This window comes from Pristis pectinata, chromosome 34, assembly GCF_009764475.1.
Source record: "Pristis pectinata isolate sPriPec2 chromosome 34, sPriPec2.1.pri, whole genome shotgun sequence".
Lineage (NCBI taxonomy): Eukaryota > Metazoa > Chordata > Chondrichthyes > Rhinopristiformes > Pristidae > Pristis > Pristis pectinata.
The window spans coordinates 4,688,722-4,704,338 of record NC_067438.1 but is presented as its reverse complement, the minus strand read 5'-3'; the positions used below and the strand labels follow the sequence as shown (position 1 = coordinate 4,704,338).

General features: G+C 47.1%; 1 protein-coding gene across 3 annotated transcripts in view; it reads right to left on the bottom strand.

The window, feature by feature from the left end:
- Positions 1-5,758: 5,758 nt before the first annotated feature.
- csnk2b (casein kinase 2, beta polypeptide) overlaps positions 5,759-15,617 on the bottom strand; it is a 41,508-nt gene continuing 31,649 nt past the window's right edge. For all 3 annotated transcript variants that reach the window (XM_052043831.1, XM_052043830.1, XM_052043832.1), the window contains 2 exons: positions 12,676-12,865; positions 5,759-7,038 (listed from right to left, as the gene is read on the bottom strand). In XM_052043831.1, coding sequence (XP_051899791.1) covers positions 6,948-7,038; positions 12,676-12,865 — 281 coding nt within the window. In that variant the 3' untranslated portion in view covers positions 5,759-6,947. The remainder of the gene's footprint in view (positions 7,039-12,675; positions 12,866-15,617) is intronic.

Genomic DNA, 15,617 nt, shown 5'->3' with positions numbered 1-15,617 from the left:
GGTTGGAGATGACTGCTGGAGGGAGATAGGCAGGAGCACGAAGGGCTATCACTGCCACACTCCGATAAGGAAGTGAGAATGACCCACTGAGTTCCCCCTGCTGACTGCATGTTGCTCCAGATCCCAGCATCTGCAGTCTCTTGTGTTTTCACCCAAGAACAGACAGGGGCTTGGTTTGCTCTCTCAACCAGTGAGGCAATCCTCTAACCATGTGGCACTCCCTCAGGATTATACCAAAACACCAGCCTGTCTTTTTTATGCTGACGTTTCAGGACTGGGACTTTCTGATTCAGGGACAAGAGTGTTATTTGAGCCATTCGTAACTTTAACACAAATCCACCTCAGCCTATCCCCATTCAAGGTTTCCTTTTTCCTTCGTTTTCCACCTACCACAAAAGCAAGGATCTCCCAGTGGCCAGCCACTTCAATTCCACATCCCACCCCCACACTGACACGTCTGTCCACGGCCTCCTCTACTGCCACGTTGAGGCCAGACGCAGGTTGAAGGAACAACACCTCGTATTCCGCCTTGGGAGTCTCCAACCTGACGGCCTCAACATCGATTTCTCTAAGTTCTGGTAACCCCTCTCCTGTTCTCCCCCCTCCTTTGTCTTCCCTTGTTCCTGTGGCCCCCTTCTCTTTGCCCTTACCCCACCCTCATGACCTGTCCGTCCTTCCCTTTATTCCATGGAATCTGGTAAGAGAAGGCAGTGGGCCGCCTTCTTCAGCCCTTTCCCTCTTCTACCCATCACCTCTTAGCTTCTCACACCTCCCCATCCCCCACCAACCTACCTCTCACCCGGACTCACGTATCACCTTGCCTGCACATGCTCTCCTCCCTCAACCTTCTTATTCTGGCCTCTGCCTTCTTCCTTTCCAGTCCTGATGAAGGGTCTTGGCCCGAAACGTCAACCATTTATTTCCCTCTATGGATGCTGCCTGACCTGCTGAGTTCCTTCAGCATTTTGTGTGTGTTGCTCCAGATCTCAGCATCTGCAGAATTTCTTGTGTCCTCCTTATTCCTTTGCCTACTTGTTGCTCCTGGAATTGAATTCAATTTCATCTCTAGATTTTTCATTACGACTACACATTTGCAGCCCCCTTATTTAGAAACTTTTAGGGAAAAAAAAACAGGGACTACTTCACAGCAATGGCACTGGGTGACAGAGCGGTCAATGAATTGAGTTAGGTCAAAAGATTACGGTTTCATGGGTTAGTGAAAGGTACGCAGACAACCCTTACAAACCCAAGATAAAATTAGCAAGCATTCAGTGGCGTGGCGGGTAGAGCTGCCGCATCACAGCTCTGGGGACCCAGGTTCCATCCCCACCTCTGGTGCTGTCGGTGTGTGGAGTTTGTACAGTTCTCCCTGTGACTGTGTGGGGCGTGGGTTCTCACCACCCCTCCCTGAGTGCTCCAGTTCCTCCATCTCCCACTCCCACCACCCCAAAGAAGTAGAGGTTTGTAGGTTGGTCAGCCACTGTAAAATACCCCTAGAGGATAGGTGAGTGGTAGAATTTGGGGTTGGGGGGGGGGGCTGCTGGTTTGGAGGAGTTGATAGAAATAAAAATGGGATTACTGTAAATGGAGTGAGTTGTCAGCCAGCACGGACTCGATGGGCCAAAAGGCCGTTTCCATTCTGCATCTTTCCAAGTGCCAGATATCTGCTATCGCAAGTGGATGCAAATGATCCCATGACACCATTCAGAGTGCATAGGTTCCCCTCCCAGTTTGCAGGAAGGGGTTTTTGTTATCAGCAACATTCATCCACTCCTGCCTCCCCTCATTTGTGTCCAATTTACCTGTTGAAATTACTTACATTGTACTGCAAATGAGGAATTTACATTTGCTTAAATAAATAATGGAGATTTGGAAATCTATTCTCTGCGATGGTAACTATTAAACTGCTGGATCTATCTCAATGATTTATATCCTTCAGGGGATGGCATTACACAGTCTGGAACTGTACACGTCCAGACCCCCTGACAATTTGTCCAGATGGTCATTAAGTCAAGGGCACGATAGATATATACAAGAGGCACAGGAGACCGCAGTTGTTTGAATCTAGAGCGAAAAAAGACTTGGAGGAACTCAGCGGGTCGAGCAGTATCTTTGGGGGAAAAGGGTTTGTCGACATTTTGTGTCGAGACCCTGCATCAGGACTGAAAGAGAATGGATAATATACAGCCACATTTGGCAGTAAATTTAACATAGGTCAGTACATCACAGGCCTTTCGGCCCACAATGCTTGCACCAAACACGATGTCTAGTTAATTTAAATCCCTTCTGCCTGCACATGATCCATATCCCTCCATATTCATGTGTTTATCTAACAGCCTCTTAAATGCCACTTTGGTATCTGCTTCCACCACTAACCCTGGCAGCTTGTTCCAGGCACCTACACACATACATACATATACACACACACACACACACACACACACACACACAAATAAATAAATATTTATTTATTTATTTAAAAACAAACTTTCCCCCTCTCACCTTAACTGCATGTCCTCTAGTACCTGACATTTCTACCTGGGAAAGAGATTCTGACTGTCCACCCTATCTTTGCCTCTCATTTTTATAAACTTCAGGTCTCCCCTTAGCCTCTGACACTCCAGAGAAAACAACCATGTCAGTACAATAGCTCATGCACTCTAATCCAGGCAACATCCTGGAAAACCTCTTCTACAGCGGTTAGTGTAACGCTATTACTGCGCCAGTGACCCGGGTTCAATTCCCACCGCTGTCTGTAAGGAGCTTGTACGCTATCCCTGTCTGCGTGGGTTTCTTCCGGGTGCACCGGTTTCCTCCCACATTCCAAAGACGTACGGGTTAGGAAGTTGTGGGCACGCTATGTTGGCGCCGGAAGCGTGGCAACACTCGTGGGCTGCCCCCAGAACACTCTACGCAAAAGATGCATTTCACTGTGTGTTTTAATCTACATGTGACTAATAAAGAAATATCTTATCCAAAGCCTCCACATCCTTCCTGTAATGGGGCGACCAGAACCGCACACAATATTCCAAGTGCAGCCTAACTGAAGTTTTATACAACTGCAACATAACTTCCTTATTCTTATACTCAATGCCCCAACCGATGAAGGTAAACATGCTAAATCACCCTATCTACTTGCATGGCCATCTTCAGTGAGCTATGGACTTAGACCCCAAGCTCCCTCTGTACATCAGTGATGTTAAGGGTTTTGCCATTAACTGTACATTTCCCCTTATATTTGACTTCCCAAAGTGCAGCACCTCACATTTGTTCAGATTAAACTCCATCTGCCATTTCTCTGCCCATATTTGTAACTGATCTATATCCTGTTGTATCCTTTGACGGCCCCCTGCACTGTCCACTGCTCTGGCAATCTTTGTCCTCTGCAAACTTACTAACCCACCCATCTACAGCCACGTCATCACAAACAGAAGGCTCAGCACCGATCCCTGTGGGACACCATTGGTCACAGATGACCCAACACCACTTCCCTCTGTCTTCCAGCGGCAAGCCAATTCAGAATCCAAACTACCAAGTTACCCCAGATCACTTGCATCTTACTGTTCCCACAAAACAACAAATTTCACGTCATACAAGAGTGATAATAAACCTGATTCTTCTGGATCAACCTGCTGTGAGGGACCTGGTCAACCGCCTTATTGAAGTCCATGTAAACAACACCCACTCCCCCACCTTTGTCATCCTCTCAAAACTCAAGTTTGTAAGACATGGCTTGCCCTGCCCAAAGACATGCTGACTGTCCCTAATCAGGCCACGTTTTCCCAAATGTGTGTAAATCCTATCCCTAGGAGCCTGGCATGCACAGCCGGGGGTGGTGGCAGAGGCTGAAACAATATGAACATTTAAGAGACTCTTGGATAGGCACATGGATGTAAGAAAAATGGAAGGTTATGGGCTGTGTAGGAGGGAAGGGTTGGATTGATCGCAGAGTAGGTTTATATAGGTCGGAATAACACAGTGGGCCAAAGGGCCTGTACTGTTCTATATTCTAAGAATCCTCTCCAATAGTTATCAATCCAATAGCTCCAATGAATTAATGATTTGAGAATATTTACAATGGGTATTAATTTGCACACAAGTGTGCAAGATGTTAATTTGTTGTAGTCAATATATTCTCAAATCCAACAAATTCCCCAATCATCTCTAAATTGCTGAGGATTTGGAGTTGCATGTATTTCCAGACCAGGAGACAACCATTCTTCATGGATATGAATGAATGGGTTGGGTTTCTTCCTGACAATCCAGCAGTTTCACACTTACAATCACCAAGTTTCAAATCCACATCATTTAACTAAATGCAAATCCCTCACTTGTGATACTGGAAGGAAATAACATGGGGAAAATAACATGGTTTGATGGACATTAACTGCTCAGTTTTCTGCCACCACGATCTTTTCATCTCTAAATTACAACACATATGGGATCTTGGATACAATGACATGGTTTGGACAAAGTAACACAGGCTACCTGTAATGGGAAAAACTAACTTGGTCCATTATGTTCCCAACATTCAGTACTTATCATGAAATGCAAGTGAGGGGAAATTTACTCCAAGACAGGCAGACTAACCATTCACACCTCTTGGGTTATGAGGTAGGGAAGGAAAAAAAATGTACAAGAACCATGTAGAAAATTATCTGCCAAATGATGAGTTTTAAACTATGATGTTGCTACCTGCACCTCCAATGCAGGCTAGATTTTAAACCCTGCCTCCTGTGTAACAAATGTGCAACATGTCTTATCCACCTTCACAATAGTTGTAGAGCTGCTCAATTACAGGGGAAGCAAGCGAGGTGGGTTCTGAAGAACAGTAGCAATCGGCAATCTTTTACAACAAGAACCTTTGGCACTTTTGGGACTGACCATCTCCGCGATAAGATGGCAGATCTAGGAAGACAAAGCAGCCAAATGTAAATTTTGTTCAGGTCCAAGTAACAACCTTTAGGGAAGAAAACCTGGTCAATTCTGATGCCAGATGATTCATGTCTAATGTTGCTAGTTCCTCCTCTCAACAGGTGATGTCCAGTCTAAGTAATTAAACTACCTGATCAACCTGTTTCCAGCATCCTTGCTTCAGATTTCAAGTGCCGTGTTCTGCCTCTCATTGTTCCAACAGGTTTGTTCAATTCCTTTGTCCAACTGCTGGTACTGAAAGCAATTTTACTGCCAAAACCAGTTTCCACACCATCACACGCATGCCTTCTGCAGCCCTCCCCCTTCCCGCAATTTATTTTTATGGTAGAACATTGTGCAACATCCTACTGATGTAATGCTTTTCATTCTTCAATCTAAAGTCTGTGACCTGAAATGCTGGCCGTTTCCGTCTCCGCAGATTCTGTAGTTTAAGCAGTGTGCTTTCAGTTTCAGATTTCCAACCCTTACAGGGTTATTGTATCAATCCAGCCAGTGTGACTCCACGCTGCAGCAGTGGGCTCTCATCTCCCCTCTGAACTGTCCCCGTTAAAATTGCTACTGCAAATGGCCACTCACTGGCCTTGAGACGCCAGAGAATAAGAACTTCTCCCACTATATTCTGTAGGTCTTATTCCAGCCTTGTGCACCCTCAGTTTATCTTTCTTCCACCAGGTCTTCAGGTTCCAAACTGTGCAGTAACCTCCCTGAAGAGGGAAAAGAAATCTAGGTCCTGACAGACTGCCACCAACTTTCAACAGGGGCCAACAATCAAATTTGGCATGCACTTTCCGAACAGAATCGGTAAATTGAAATCCGTTGTCACTTCAATCAAGTACGTGTTTATTCAGAAATAAACATCAGTAACAATTCCTAAACCAATTAAACATGTTCTTTAAAAAAAAACACACAGGCAGCTTTTACCAAGTCAACATCCTTTATACAATACATACAATACAGTGAATGACCTTAACTTACCTGGAGTAGACAGGGGCAGTGGGTGGGGGCAAGGGGGAAAAAAAGGAACCCAAAGAGTCTTCACTCTTGGCAAGGTGATCAATAAAATTAGTCACTCGTTCAATGCCTGGGGGAATCGCCTCATTTGGATGCAAATGGTCAGGGCCCTTTCAAAATGAGTTTCCACACACATGCTATGTTTTATGGATTATATGGGGGGGGGGGGGGGGGGGCGGTGGTGGAGAGGTGAAGAGAAACAAGCAACCTGATGCTGCAAAAGCATGGGTGCCCAGAGATCACAAAACGTTATGTTCTCTGAACTCCCAACACCATTCCCCTGAACAGTTTCATCACTTGGTCTATAGTACCAATCGATTGTAACAAAATGGCAGTTCTATGGTACACTGTAGAACATTGTTCGATACCCGACTGATGTGATGCTCTTCAATTCTTCAATCTAAATTGCTGTCTGCACACCAGGACTGTAACCACAAACTTCACACATTGTGGCACAGGAAGGACAAAGCAAACCCCTTCCAGGCACAGGGGGAGAAAAGAAAAACCAGACATTGAGGTGGAGGGTGGTAGTATATATACCATCCAGCCCCAGCCCGAGACCCCTAACCCTTCTGTCACACCCTGGTGAGAAGCCCAGCAACAAAGACTGCCTTGAGAAACAGGAACGCGAGCATGGAGGTCATTCAACACCACCCAAGACTGTAGGCTGGATGGATGCATGGGTTTGAACTGAGAATAAATCACTCTGGCCAACACACACACGCTTTTTGTTGATGAGACATTTTAAGTATTGTTTTTCCACTGAAAGAAATCCATTGGCACCAACTTCAGTTCATGACTGTGAATAGGACACAGGGCACACACCCTGAATAACAGAATAAATGTGGCTTTAGAGGGGGCATGGGGAGAGGAGGATGGGGGGGAGGGGGCAAACAGTTTCTTTTGTTAGAGTGAACACCGTCTACAGCCTTGCGGCATATATCTTTTGTCTGCTGACACACTGTTAAATGTGGACGTTTGGAGGGGTTGCCCATCTTTCTCTAGCGGATGGTCTTGACGGGGCTCTTGAAGTTGCTTGCGGCTTGGAGCTGGAGTTGGTAAGCCATGGGGTGGATCTTGAAGCCGTAAAGCCTGGCGGTGGGGGAAAAAAAAGAGGGAGAGAGTTAAAAGACAAAAATAAAAGGGTTGGAGGCTGGGAGCACAGGAGAATTGGGGGGGGGATGCATGCTTGTGTTTGGCACCTTGGAGACTGTGCCCAGTTACTCTCAACCTCCTCTGGGCCAGAAAATCCTGTCTTCACAAGTATTAAAGCTATTATTCAGTGTTTCCTTTAGCTGGTTCAGCCAGAACACAACATGAAGCATTAAAAACTCATCTCTCCCACCTGCCTTCTCCCCATTATCTGTGACCTCTCGTTTCTGTGAATAGGAACAGACCCTCCTCAACAAACTCTCAAAAACCTTCAACATTCTCAAACGTCTCTCCATAACTTCCTGCAGTACAAGGAGATTACTAGCTTGCCTTTCACCATCTGTGCCTTGGAGAGAACAACAGTGATTACCAAGGGTTGAAACTTGTACTAGAGGGCATGCATTTAAGGTGAGAGGAGGAAAGTTCAAAAGGAGATGTGCAGGGAAAGTTTTTGTTAAATATTTAAACACAGCGAGTGTTGGGTGCCTGGAATGCACTGCCAGGGTTGGTAGTGGAGGCAGGTACAATAGAGGAGTTTAAGAGGCTCCTAGATAGGCACATGAATGTGTAGAGAATGGAGGGATATGGACATGGTGTAGGCAGAAGGGATTAGTTTGTATGGAAACAGGCCCTTCGGCCCAACTCATCCATGCTGACTAAGATAGTTATTGAGCTAGTCCCATTTGCTTGCGTTGTACCCATACCCGTGGAAACCTTTCCTATCCATGTACCTGTCTAAATGGCGTTTGAAAACTGTAATTGTACCCGCCTCTACCACTTCCTTTGGCAGCTTGTTCCATAGACTCACCACCCCCTATGTGAAGTTGTGACCCCTCAGGTCCCTTTTAAATCTTCCCCCTCTCACCTTAAATCTATGTCTACTCTTAGACTCCCCTACCCTAAGAAAAAGAATGTGACCACCCAACTTATCTCTGCCCTTATTTAGGCTTTTTAATTACTAGTTTAATTAGGTTGAAGGGCCTGTTCCTGTGCTGTTCCATGTAATTCTGACCTCTGGTGCTGCCTGTATGGCACTTGCAAATCATTTACAGTTACTGCTCAGGGATAAAAGGTCAGCACAGAAACAAGTGCTGGAATGTTGGTCTCTCAAGAGGGCTGGTGTGCAACGAGGGAGGAAGCAATGCTTCACTCGTGTCATCTAAGACAGATCTCCACCCTGGACTCTGCGGTCAGTTCGAAGCACTGCACGTCTGGTGGAAGGTCCTGGCCTCAAGGAGAAGCAGTGACAATTCGCCCGAACGATGAGGGAAGACTGCATAAAATGCCCATTTTTAAACTCGAGCTATGGGGCTCAGCACTGGGGAAACAGAACACCTTCCTATTCCCGCCCATGCACCCAGTGTCCAGCACTGCATTGGTGAGGGTACAGGGCTAGTGGCTGTACTGCGAAGCTACCTCAGACTAACCTTCAGAGGAGTAGCTTCCACTGTCCCCTTGCGACACTAGTTTCCTGCTCCAGACCAGTGTTCGCTGGATTGAACTGTGTCAAACTCATTTCACACACGGCGCTTGGGGAAAGAGAGAGGATGCTTTCAGCCTACCAGTCTGGTTTGGAATCCAACAACAGTCTCAGGAAGTGGGGTGAAGTGTCAAGCCATTACATCACCCTCGGGTTTTTATTTGGTTGTAGCTTGTTCCTGGGTTTTCCAAGAGAGTTAATGGGAGTGGGAGAAAAAGAGCGAGAAGAGGGAATGATATTTAAGGAGACCAAAAGCCTCAACACTTTCCAAAAAAGTAGTGTCCAAGGCACACAGGCCATTCGGCCCACTGTCTGTGCAACCATCAACCACTAATCCAACACCGTTCTCTCCCAATCTCATCATCTCCCACTCACCAACACACTGGGGACAACTGACAACGGTCAGTTAACTTACCAACCCACACGTCTTTGGGTTGTGGGAGGAAGCGAAAGCGACCGGAGGGCAGGGTGGGTGGGGGTGGGAACCCGAGTTACCAGATGAACATGCAAACTCCACACAGACAGGCCCAAGGTCGGGATTGAACCCGGGTCTCTGGCAGCTACACTAACAACACCACTTCTCCTGCCACTCGAATGGAGGGCTTCACCCTGAATCTGTCATGGAAACTATGTTGTTGGAGAGGGTTCAGAGAAGATTTACAAGGATGATTCCCAGAATGAAAGGGCTTACATACGATGAGCATTTGTCGGCTCTTGGACTGTACTCACGGGAGTACAGAAGAATGAGAGGGGACCTCAGACACATTTCGAATGTTGAAAGGACTGGACAGAGGAGATGTGGCTAAGCTGTTTCCCTTGGTGGGTGAGTCCAGGACTACAGGGCACAGTCTTAGAATTAGAGGGTACCCACTTAGGACAGAAATGAGGAGAGATTTCTTTAGCCAGAGGGTCGTGGATTTATGGAATTTGTTGCCACATACAGCTGTGGAGGCCCAATCAGTGGGGGGTGTTTAAAGAGGAGATTGATAGGTATCTAATTAGTCAAGGTATCAAAGGATATGGGGAAAAAGGCTGGAAGTCGGGGCTAGATGGGAGAATAGCTTAGCTCATGGTGAAGTAGCGGAGCAGACTCGATGGGCTGAATGGCCTTTCTGCTCCTTTGTCTTGTGATCTACAGGCCATCTTGGCCCATGCCAACACTCACTGTCTGACCCAAGGAACACATCCCTCATTCTTCTCTTCCTTTGCTGATAAGATAGTGGCATTCCTTTCAGACAGGCACACGAATATGCAGGGAACGGAGGGGTATGGAAGGGATTAGTCTGATTTGGCATCATGCCTGGCACAGACATCGTGGGCCGAAGGACCTGTTCCTGTGCTGTAGTGCTCTATGTATTTAGTTTTCCATTAAGTCATTTAAGCAGCACTTGGATAGGTACATGCAGGGCCGCGACCTAGAGGGTTATGGGCCGAATGCAGGAAATTGGGACAAGGTGGGTGGGCACCATGGTCAGCATGGACTCGCTGGGCCGAAGGGCCTGTAACCATGCTGTACGACTAAAGGAATCCGCAGTGTTCAGCTCGTCCACCGTGTGTGAGCAAGTCCCACCTTCTTGCTCTTTATCTTCATAGTGGGATCTTCCCAACTTCCGATCGTAACTCATGTAGAGTCAGCAATCCAAAATACCTGCTGGCACACTCACTTTTGGAATCAGTGCTCCCTCAGGGGTGAGGCGTAAAGGAGGAGTGGTTGTGGTAATAAACTTGGGAAAGAGGCTTGTTCTGACTGATATTCTGAGTGAGGGCACTGAACAGGGGAAAGACAAGTCGAGACGGCAACACAGGGAACGCTGGAGGAACTCAGCAGGTCAGGCAGTGTCTACGGAGGGAAATGGACAGTAAACGTTTCAAGTCGAGACCCTTCATCTTGACTGGAGGATCTCGACTCGAAATGTCGACTGCCCATTAACCCTCTGTAGATGCTGCCTGACCCTCTGAGTTCCTCTGGCATTTTGTGCACAGCTCCAGGTTCCAGCATCTGCAGTCTCTTGCGTCTCCAAGTCAAGATGGCGGTCGACTGCTGTAAACCTCAGTACTAGTTTACCAGTACAAGTCGGGTTAGCAGGTAGAAATAAAACATGGGTCGGGGGGAATGGGTTGCAGGAGAAATATTCCACTGGCAGGCGAGTTTCCTGAAGCCTTGGAGTCCACTTTCTTGCAGTAGGCTCCTGATGCACTCTGTGACAGGGACACTGAAATTGGCCCCAGGCTATTTGAAGGCCAGCAGGGCCTCTGCTGGTGTTGCTGCCATTCCAGGCAAGGACCTGACTCGCTCAAAAGCTCACTAGCTGTCAAGGATGTAGTTAGGCAAGATCGATGCCTGGAATGGGCAGGTTACAACAGTACAGCACAGGAACAGGCCCTCCAACCCATGATGTTGTGCCGAACTAAATTAGTACTCAAGTGCCCAACTAAACTAAACCCTTCTGCCTACTCAATGTCCATATCCTTCCATTTCTTGCACATTCATGTGCCTAAGAGCCTCTTGAGTGCTTCTATCGTATCTGCCTCCACCATCACCCCTGGCAGCACATTCCAGGCACCCATCACTCTCTGTACAAAACAAAACTTGCCCCAAACATCTCCTCTGAACTTTTCCTCTTCTCACCTTAAATGCACACCCTCTGGTAAACCCTGGGAAAAAGATACCAGCTGTCTACTCTTATCTATGCCTTTCTTATAAACCTCTGTCAGATCTTCCCTCAGCCACTCCAGAGAAAACAACACAAGTTTGTCCAAGTTTGGACAGGTTGCACTCAAATTTCTGGCAATTTGGAAGAATGGATGATCAAACCGTAAAATTCTGAGGGGTGTAGTCAGGACAGATGTGGAGGGGATGTTTCTCCCTGTGGGAGAATCTAGAACAATTGGGGGGTGTTAGTGTCTAAAACTATTGGCTTGAGGAGATCTTCTTCTCTCTCAGTCACAAATCTTAGCAACTTTCTTTTTCAATGGGCAGTATGGACAATCTTTGAATGCTTTTGAGGCAGAGGTGTTAAGACTCTTGACAAGTAAATGGGTGAGAGATTACAGAGGATGGGCAAGAAGGCAGAGCCGAGATTACAATCAGAACAGCCATGACTGCACTGAATGGTGCAATGGGTTTTAGGGGCCGAGTGGCCTGTTCCTAATTCATTTCCCAAATTAAATTGGCTTTGGCATTCAGAAATGTTCAAATGCATTCCAGCATGATTCGAGAATCAAAACACCAGTACACTTAAAAATAATGCATTTATATCAAGTGAAATAAAGCAAATGAAAGGAAGTTAACTTCAACCCAGTCTTGTGAGGTGAACTGGTTCCTCTCCCTGAAATCAGTGGGCCTGCTTTATATGCACCAGCTGTGATCTGTTGCAGGGGCAGTGGGCAGATTTCACAGCAGTGCGGGTCTCTCAAGAGTAGTATGTGGTTGTGTGTAGGGCTGGAGTTCAGTCTGTGCTTGGGAGTCCCGTTCCACTGCCTGGTTAAGTGGGTAAATGCTGGCAAACCTTACTAACCTGAAGATGAAAGCAGTGGTTTGGTTTTAGCAGCCGTTCAGGGTTAGACCCCATGTGTGTTCAGGTAGAAACAGATAGCCAGAAAGAATCCATTGGCTATTTGGGCTTATTCCTCCAGAGAATCCAGTAAGAACCCCTCAAGTGTCTACTCACAGACAGCCGAAGGAACTCAGCGGGTCAGGCAGCATCTATGGTGGGAAACGGACAGTCGACGTATTGGGTCCAGATGGAGAGTCTCGGCCCAAAACGCTGACTGCCATTTCCCTCCACAGATGCTGCCTGACCCGCTGAGTTCCTCCAGCTTTTCAGAGACGCAAGAGATTCTGCAGATGCTGGAATCTGGAGCAACACACACGCAATGCTGGAGGAACTCAGCAGGTCAGGCAGCATCTACGGAGGGAAATAAACAGTTGATGTTTCGGGTTGAGACCATCAGGACTCAGGTCATCTCCCTCCATAGATGCTGCCTGACCTGCTGAGTTCCTCCAGCTTTTTGTGTGTGGCTCCAGATTCCGGCACCTGCAGTCTCGTGTGTCTCTTCACGTGTCTACTGCCTGACCTTGTGCCACCCACCCTTACCTTGGAACAAACTGGTTAGCTGGCCTTTTGGGTCTGTACTCTGGGTGAACCATGAACAGCATGTGAGGGAAGCCTGTGCCGAAATACGCTCCATCCGTATGGTGGTGCCGCGAGGACTTTGGCGTGTACACGTCCATGCACTTGGGGCAGTACAGCTTCACCATGGCCTCGCCGGGGATGTCAGACAAACCTGGTGGGAGGGGAGAGGAATTAGGAGCCAAACAACACCGAGCAGCTGAAATTACTTCAAACTGTTCCTGGAAAAATAATTTGTCATAAATATAGCCTGTCACTGGATCCATCACCGGCCTACTGAACGAGTCAGCCAATCAGTTTCCCACTTCTACTTTCAGGTATTTCTCCAACACCCTGAAGTTATTATTGAAGAACTGCCACTAGTTTCATGGTATCAATTCCAGCTTCTACCTTGCCGGGTAAAGATCTTTATCTCATCTCTCGTGTATGGCCAAAAAGCTTTTGTCTTTGTTTACTGATCCTTAATACTTTTCAAATTATCAGTGTCATTTCCCCATTTTGAACACAGAACAGCACAGGCTGTTCGTGGTCCAACACGATGCCAGATTAAACCAAATCTCTTCTATTTCCCACAACTTTTGACAGGATGGGACGGGATTTTCCATCTCTCGAAGCCTTGCACGGGTACATCAGGATGCCCCGAGAGGCCATGCTGGAGGGGGCTCGTTGCATCGATGTCAAGCTCAGTCCAGTTTTCTCCCATCACCAAAGTGGGACTGAGTGAGCAGCACAAATCAGTCACAGTGCTGTGCTGGAGAGAGCACTAAATAAACTTAGCTACACACTCTTCCCTGACTGCGACCCATCGAGTCCAGGCTGCCAACTTGTGCAGTGGATGCTGGCTTACTGAACGCCTTCATGAGAGAACTGCATTTGCTGTTTATCGGGCAAGATCCACAGGAGGACCAGTATGGATTCAACAGGCCAAATACTACATCCTTTACGAAATAGCACCTTGCATGACAATATGGGGCTTTCAGAAGGAGATTATGGAAGGGACAATTAATGGGGTCAAGGTCACCTACACCAGACTCAACTGCCCAATAAGGATTTTCCCGCATTAGCTTAGCCTTTTCTGTCGAAAACTAAAGTCTTGTTTACCCGCTTTCCAGTTCTGAGCAGGTTGGGTGGCCAGTGTAAATATTTTGGAGCACAATTTTGAGAACAGACTTGACAAACCAGATCTACTTCTCTCCTGAGCTCAGGAACCACAAGACAACACGGCGCTCAGGCAAGCTATGGGTGTGGGGGTTAACTCTGCGATCAACACAGCCTCTCACTGCCCCGCCAGTCTTTGGACTACCCAGACTGTAGAACACAGAACAGGCCCATTGGCCCACTGAAGTTGTGCCGAACTAATTAAACTGATGATACCTAATTACACTGATCCTTCCTGCCCGCACATGGCCCATATCCCACCAATCTCTGCATATTCATATGCTCTCCAAGAGCTTCAAATGCCTGCATTCTATCTGCCTCCATCACCACCCCTGGCAGCGCATTCCAAGCACCCACTACTGTGTAAAAAAAGAAACTTGCACTTTCCCACTCTCACCTTAAATGCATGCCCTCCAGTATTAGGCATTTGGACCCTGAGAAAAAGATACCGGCTGTCTACTCTATCTATGCCTCCCATAATCTTGTAAGCTTGTGTCAGGTCTCCCCTCAGCCTCTGATGCTCCAGAGAAAACAAACCTAGTTTGTCCAACCTCTCCTTATAGCACATGCCCTCTAATTGAGGCAGCATCCTGGTGAACCTCTTCTGCACCCTCTCCAAAGCCTCCACATCCTTCCTGCAATGGGGTGACCAGAGTTATGAAGGTTCAAAAGGTGGGTAGTTGAGGCAACCTACAATCATTTGTAGTTTACAAAGAAAAAAGTAGCTACTACCTGGAACTTGCTGCCAGAGGAGATGTTGGAGTCAGAGGTATTTAGACAGGCAAGGCATAGAAGGATACAGACCTAATGTGGGCAAATGGGATTGGTGTGGATGGGCAAAAGGGTCAGCATGGACAGAGTGGGCCGAAGGGCCCGTTTCTGTGCTGTGTGACTGACTCTATGGATAGTGTTCAACAGCAATGATCTGCAGTTAACAGCTAAACAGAGCAGCAAGGTTAGAAGGGCAGGCAGAAGAGCCATCGCATCGCCTGCTGTTCTGAAGGAGAGAACAGAGCACCCGTCATCCAAGGCAGGGCTGAAAACAGGAAAAGTCACCTCCCTTCCTTGGTCACATACAGAGCATGTTATTCAGATTAGTGTTTAAACTGCTAGTCACGTGAATGGGAAGGATGCCAGACCTTCCTCAAACATTACTGAATGTTGCTTAAGAAACGACAATCTGATATCTGTGGCCACCATTCGTATTTTCTTGAAACAGGGCATTCAGCCCATTGAGTCTATACTGTCTGAGCAATCCCACCCCCCACCCAATTTTCCTGTAGCTTGTTACATGCCCATTGACACCTCTCTGACTTCCTTACAACCTACATACGAGAGGTATCTGACAGTAACTCATTAACCCACCAACCCACATTCCTTTAGGATGTGGGAGGAGATGGAAGCATCCACAGGAACCACAGCTGATCACAGAAAGTGCATGCAAACTTCACACAGGCAGCAGTGGAAGTCAGGATTGAACCCGGGGCACTGAAGACATGAAGCAGTATTAACCACCACAGCTGGGCTACCCTTTCTTCTGCCACAGCCACAACAATGTATTTAGTTTTAATTGACAAAATCCAAGTTGTCCAGGATCTGAGGATCACAAGTCCCATAACTAAACCACAAGGTCACAAAGTCCCTCACTTCAAAGCATCATGGTCAACGAATAGGAAGAAAGGGGATCAAATCTGAATGAAGTCCTTACCAACCAAACCAAGACTCAGTTACATGCACCATTTAGGCAT